This window comes from Mesoplodon bidens, assembly GCF_964165515.1.
Source record: "Mesoplodon bidens genome assembly, chromosome: 11".
NCBI classification, from domain to species: domain Eukaryota; kingdom Metazoa; phylum Chordata; class Mammalia; order Artiodactyla; family Ziphiidae; genus Mesoplodon; species Mesoplodon bidens.
Window position 1 is genome coordinate 54,786,965 of NC_138167.1, and position 7,133 is coordinate 54,794,097.

General features: G+C 42.4%; 1 protein-coding gene across 1 annotated transcript in view; it reads right to left on the reverse strand.

Moving 5' to 3' along the window:
* PDZRN4 (PDZ domain containing ring finger 4) overlaps nucleotides 1-5,787 on the reverse strand; it is a gene marked incomplete at its 5' end in the record, with an annotated part of 384,403 nt that extends 378,616 nt beyond the window's left edge. Inside the window, 2 exons of the mRNA XM_081249261.1 lie at nucleotides 2,713-2,799; nucleotides 5,152-5,787. Coding sequence (XP_081105387.1) covers nucleotides 2,713-2,799; nucleotides 5,152-5,787 — 723 coding nt within the window. The remainder of the gene's footprint in view (nucleotides 1-2,712; nucleotides 2,800-5,151) is intronic.
* Nucleotides 5,788-7,133: the final 1,346 nt, after the last annotated feature.

Consider the following 7,133-nt stretch of genomic DNA (forward strand, 5'->3'; position numbering starts at 1 on the left):
TTTAGTAAATGTAACATTGCCAAGCCTCTCTAAACATGCAATTCTCTTTCTTAGCTGGAGATTTGGTACTGAATTTTAACTTACTTAACACCAAATAGTCATTAATCAAGATGGCAGCTTTAATGAATGAACATCTTTGACAAGATTATCTAGTTACCTCATGTTTTTCAGTATACATAAAAGCTATGGGGAAAGGGCATGAACGAGGTGATAACAATGGGCTTCTAAGTACTATTTATAAAATATCTCATGTATAAAGAGGTATAGCAATTAAAAAGGGCTATAAGTTAAAGAAAACAAAAAGCATATCCAGCCTAACTATATAATTGGTTTGAAATGTGGTCATAGTTCTGAAAATATAACTTAGCCTCATGATGTGACAGATCTGGAAATATAGCTCTAACTGTATATCTTCACAGGGGAGACTAGGAGCTTACTCAAGTGTAAAATCCCAAAAGATCAACTCCAAATTGTAGGAGAACCCATTCGAAGCTAATCTTTACACAGTTCCAGGTACAATGAGACTAATGATTAATTAAACCTCAAACACATAGCCAATACCATACATATAGGACATTTTAGCAAGTCACAGAAAACCAATTACCCTGCAAAACTTATTTAGGGAAAATGGCCAACATTCTATAATAATACACTGTATAATTTTAAATGTCACTTCGCTTTGTAGCAAGTTAAACAAAATTATTTCTCCTTAATCATCCTTCTTTATCATGAATTTTAAGAGGCTCTTAAAAGTGTCTAGTGTCATCTAAATGTCAAACACCCTACTAGCATTTATAAAAATATTCCTTAGGGGAAAAGAAAACAAAAATGATATGCTGAAAAGACTTTTATCTTTTCATAATAAATGGCAACTGTTCTAGAAACAGAATACAGCAGTCATTAGTTGCTAGGTTTTCTCCTTAGGTAGGTTTATTCCTAGATATTTTATTCTTTTTGTTGCAATGGTAAATGGGAGTGTTTCCTTGATTTCACTTTCAGATTTTTCATCATTAGTGTATAGGAATGCCAGAGATTTCTGTGCATTAATTTTGTATCCTGCTACATTACCAAATTCATTGATTAGCTCTAGTAGTTTTCTGGTAGCATCTTTAGGATTCTCTATGTATAGTATCATGTCATCTGCAAACAGTGACAGCTTTACTTCTTCTTTTCCGATTTGGATTCCTTTTATTTCCTTTTCTTCTCTGATTGCTGTGGCTAAAACTTCCAAAACTATGTTGAATAATAGTGGTGAGAGTGGGCAACCTTGTCTTGTTCCTGATCTTAGTGGGAATGGTTTCAGTTTTTCACCATTGAGGACGATGCTGGCTGTGGGTTTGTCATATATGGCCTTTATTATGTTGAGGAAAGTTCCCTCTATGCCTACTTTCTGCAGGGTTTTTATCATAAATATCTGTTGAATTTTGTTGAAAGCTTTCTCTGCATCTATTGAGATGATCATATGGTTTTTCTCCTTCAATTTGTTAATATGGTGTATCACGTTGATTGATTTGTGTATATTGAAGAATCCTTGCATTCCTGGGATAAACCCCACTTGATCATGGTGTATGATCCTATTAATGTGCTGTTGGATTCTGTTTGCTAGTATTTTGTTGAGGATTTTTGCATCTATGTTCATCAGTGATATTGGCCTGTAGTTTTCTTTCTTTGTGACATCCTTGTCTGGTTTTGGTATCAAGGTGATGGTGGCCTCATAGAATGAGTTTGGGAGTGTTCCTCCCTCTGCTATATTTTGGAAGAGTTTGAGAAGGACAGGTGTTAGCTCTTCTCTAAATGCTTGATAAGTTGCTAGGTTTTCAAAATGCTAAATACAAAGAGGAAATATGTCATTGCCATCCTGGCCTGAACACAGCAATACGTCCAACAACACTCAGACAGTTTCTGTGGCCAACATCTGCAATGCAGGATGCAAAACTTTCATGGCAGCTGATTGGAAAATGAAAGAACATGATTTTTTAAAAACTTCACTACCTTTCCTAGTTAGGATGAAAATTAAGTTGATGTACTATTTGAAGGATATGAAAGAACATTGCAACTACAGTAATTGGTATAAGTTTATTAACTCATGCATTTTGAAAACAATTGGCATCAATGTAGAAAAAATTATTCATTCAATTTAATAAAAAATTTGATTTAGGGAGCCAAAAATATATCAAATCAACTATCTTTTTTAGACATGGTATTACCTATGTAGTTGTGAAAACAATTATCCCTCATTTCAACTTATTTTAACTCTTCATTCATTCATTCAAGATATTTTATAAACTGCCTGGTCTGTGTTAGCATCTGAAAACTGACCAATTTGACATAATAAATAAGAGGTACAAGCAAGCAATACACCTGTCTAAGATTATTAAGTAGAAATTGCCTATATGTGTTATTGTGAAATAGGTTTATTTAAGAAATTTGCCAACAGGACTGTATGATGTAGGTAAAGTGTGAAATGTACTCTTTTTTTTTTAAAGTAGCAAAGTTTGTTAGCTGTTGTTTTGTTTTATTTTTCTCAAAAAAATTCTCGGTTTGTTCTGGAATTTTTATACTGGAACATTTGCATTTTGACGACAAGCACTATTTTAAAGATTAAACCTTCTTTTTTTGTTGTTTATTTTTTTACTTAAAATCCACAAATGAAAGCTAAGTCTTCTATTATTTTAAGCAAAGCGTGAGTTATGCATTAATAGGGTGGGTTACCTGATTTGGTCGACCTCCTATAATATTGAATCCCAAAGTGTCATTTTCTCTTTCTAACACAATAGTGAATGGCTTATGTTCTCCATCCTAGAAGAAAAGGGATAAAATAACTGACTAGTTAAAAAATATAAAAGAAAAAAAATGCTACAACAAAGATGTTTTTTAACGGTAAGTACATTGATTTGAAAAAGAGAAACCTTAAAATCTTAAAATTAAGGATGGCTGAATTTGGGAGGTTAATTTCTTCCTGAATTTACTTTGAAAGTATGTATTTGAAGGAACAACCATGCATGTGAGAAAAATAACTATTTTCAAAAATGACTAAATGGCTTTACATGTTTATACATGCAGCTTTTATCCTAACTCAGCATCTGATTCTGACTCCACTGTAACTTAAACAGATTTCTGATTCAACCATGCAGGTATCCTTATTTTTTCCCTCCAATACAGATGAGTAAAATAAATTGTTAAAGAATCTAAGAATTATTTTATGTAATAATTTCACTTTGGAAAACCTTAAGGGATGCAAATAATAGTGAGCTATTTATAAATTTATTTCAACATTAATATTCACATTGCTACTGAAATACAGGCTTTTGTAGGTTACAGTAATCATAGTTTTAAATAATATTTTTATTTGGTTTTCCATAATTTCTGCAGAATTTTAAAAAGAGAGGATTTATGCTAACTAAATCAGTATGTATTGCTTTCCTGATGGACAAATAACAATTAAACAAACAGGAATTATATCTACAAACCTCCTTGTTAAAAAAGACCAATTTAAACATAAGATGAAACAGTGCAAGGCTATATGAATTTTATTCATGGTTATTCATATTATTAACTATCCTAGGAAATTACGTATTTGGCAATTACTTCAGAATGATAAATTTCCATAAACATCATCACCACTGCTACCATCATCACCACCTTTTCCCAGGAACTTTTCCCAGGCAGTGGGCACAGCAGCCCCTGCTGGTAGTGGGAAAACATTTCTGAGCAGCACGGAGAAGCCTTTTGGTAAGCAGTCTGCAGATCATAGCCAGTTTTGCCTCACTTCTCAGAACCACAGCTTGACTTCTTGACTTGTTGCATGGACTTTTCTGTCATATAATCTAGCCTTGCTCCTTTCCACCAACCATTGCTTCCCCAAGACCTTGAACCCTGACCTGGTGTTACAGACCATATTTCTGTGCTTCTCTCTGGTCCTCCCATTTTGTAAATTTATGTGGATGTAAATATGAGAGGGAAAGAATCATAGAGAGCATCCAAACTTTTAATAAGCATGTGCTTCCGTTTATCAGAGTAGAAACAGTTCAGCCCCTCACACTTCAATTATCCTTTTTAGGTTCAAGGACAGAAGCTTCTAAATTCGGTGCCTGAGTTGGAGGCAATGCAAAGCAGTTCCAAATGGGCATCACCCTGGGTTGCTCCTCCCCAGGAGGCAGGGGAATGAAAACAGCTCCTTGAACGGAGTGTAAGTTCTGCTAAATCCCTGCTCACCATGGCAGCGGCCAACAATGTCAAACACTGTGCAGAAGTCCTTCAGAAGAGAAGGAACATCTTTATAAACAAGCCTCTTGTCACGAGCCGCTGCAAAGAGGCTTGTTTATTCCGTCAGAAAGCCGGCAGTCCAGGAACACAGTTCAGGGCCAGCAACCTCGACAAAGAAGGGAAACATCCCAGGAGCTCACACAGCTAGTCTGAGCACAGATAGATGTGAGCTCTCAGACTAGGTTCCCCAAGTCTCACACTCACCCACTCACGTTCCACTAATAATGAAATCTGGAAGCACTTAAGGACTATTTAGGGAAGGTCAGGGTGATGAAAAGAACCCTGCAGGTCTAAGAAATCCCATCTCTTAATTTCTTAACTCCAAGTTATCCTGGTTTCCTGTATCCCTGAGTCCCTGTGCTGAGGACAAATGGCTGATACGGGTGATTTGGTAGGGAAACTAAGTCATGCAGAGCTAAAGGTGTGGGAATGACACGCCCCGGGATGCTAGCCAGCGGGAGAGGGGAGGCAGGGTAGGAGAGGTCCTCGCTACCTGGCTTTCCTTCTCTAACTGGCTTCAGGCCGAGGCCGAAGGTACAAAAAATATGCAGAGAGGGTAGGCAGGAGAGTGAAAGATGGGAAGCAAGCGTCTGGGTAGGAAAAGGAGTTTTCCTAATTCCTCCTTCTCCGACGAAAAGTTGGAATTTAATCCGTTTAACTCTTTTCCAATCCCAGTATAAGTGTAAAGGGGACAATCCTTGTAAACTGCAATACTAATACACTCGAAAGATAGTAATAGTATAGGATGATCAGGGCGGTGGATGCTTCTTCCTACCACATAAAGAAGGATGTCACCTTGCGAAGGAATTCTGAAGTGCCAGAAAGAACCGTTCCCCTTTCCACCCCGATCGACCATTCCCCGGGTGCCGACCCCTCAGCGCTTACCCGGCCGCGGCCGCCGCCTGGGTCCCTGGCGAAGTTGCGGACGTGAGCCATGTACTGGGTGAACTTCTCCTGGTACCTGCGGGCCTTGAGCAGCACCTCCCCCTGCAGCACCCAGAGCTGCGCCAGCAGCGCCTTCTCGCGCCGCCTCCAGGCAAGGACTTGAGGCCCTGGCGCCCGCCCGCTCCCGTCACGGACTCCCGGCGTCCCGCCGCGGCGGACCCCGGGCGCTGAGCCGCAGTCCCCCCGCGCGGACGCGTCCCCGCCGCCCCGGCCGCCCGGCCCGGAGACGCAGCCCCGGCGGCGGCGGCGGGCAGGGCCAAAGTCGCAGCGCTCGACGTGCGCCGCCAGCTCGCGCAGCCCGACCGAGTGGCCGCAGCCGCGGGCGCGGTAGTCGCACTGGGTGCGCAGCTTCTGGACGAGGCTGCGCAGAGGCAGCACCCGGTACAGATCGCACGGCGCCAGGGGCTGGCACTTCAGCGGGCACCGGCGCCGCCGCGCCGCCCAGGGCAGCAGGCAGCGGGCGCAGAAGACGTGCCCACACGGCGTGCACAGGGGCTCCTCCAGCACCTGGCCGCACAGCCTGCACTGGAAATCCGGGTCCACCGCTTCGGCGAAGCGCTCCAGGGCAAAGCCCATGGTAGGGATGGGGGAGAAGGGGAGCGAACGAGGAGTCCACTTTCTCCGAGCCCCTTGTCCCCCCACGAACTACCCCAGGGACAGTGAACCCGCTGCGATAGCTCGTCGGAGGGGAGGAGAAGGGTGAGGGATTGTGATCTCAGAGTTTGTTTGGCTTGAAGTTTTCTGGCTCCTACTAAGTCCCCTGACTCTGCCGTATTGACACGAATAGACGCCACCTCCGGTGGCCTCCCTCCCCCCCAAGCCACCCACTCCCAACCTGCCCTCTCCTTCCTGCTCTGCAATTTATGTTCTTTCAAATTTTGTCTGCGGAGAGCTGAGGGCAGCTTACAGTGGTCCTTTGGAAAGCTGTGTGCCCGTTTGCCTGAACAGTGAGATTCAAGCAGTCCTTGGGCAGAGCTGGTAATGGGCACAGCGCGGGTGTTGAGAAACAACACAACTCCACCAGAATGAAAGCTCTCTCCGGAAGAGCAAGATCTTTGTTCGGTTTTCCTCTGAATCATCATCGTCCCGCACTCAGTCGTTCTTCAATAAACGTGTTTGAAATCGATGCACTTCTGTTTTTTCAAATCAACTACAAAATCATCAGCTAAGTGTCTGCGACCGAAGGAAATCACTGTGAGGTATCTACAGAGCCAGGCTTCTCAAATCACGATCCAGAAATCGGGTGAGTGTAAGCGAGGCGGGATGATGACTGACAGCAAAGACGGGGAAAAGGCCAGGTGCTCGCCTTAGGACACCACCCTCTTAGGGAGAACTTGAACCTCGCTTCAAGATCTCCTACGGCGGGAGGACGCTAGGATTCTGTTACCTGGAAGTCTGGCTGCAGGTTCAATCGCCACACCATCCGTCTTCTACCTCCAAAGGCATTTTACCACTGGGAATGGGAATGTGATCATTTGGGCACCTGGAAAGGAGAATTAAAGGAAAGGATGATGAAAGAAAGAAGTGAAATAATAGCAATAAAATAATGAACCGCTTCCCTATATTTGTCTTGAATATACAATTTAAGTCAAAGTGCCCCTCACTCCAGTTTGACTCTTCAAAGTGTGTAGCAGCCAGGCCTTACAGAAAACATGCAGTAAGGGAACCCTCCAAGCCCTCCGGCCCCAGCTTCCTTCACCATCTTTAGAACTTTAGGGATGCAAAGCAACCCTATGGCCAGGCTACACACCACTTATTGCCATTATCCTGAAGCTACTTCCACATAACTTAGGATGAGCTTCCTAAATTAGTCATTGAAGATTCCTCATTGTTCCCAGAAAATCAAGTACTTTGGTGTAGTGCCAAAATGTATCAGTTGAAACACATGAAAGAGGCTCCAGACTTTGTTCTTTAAATCCTTG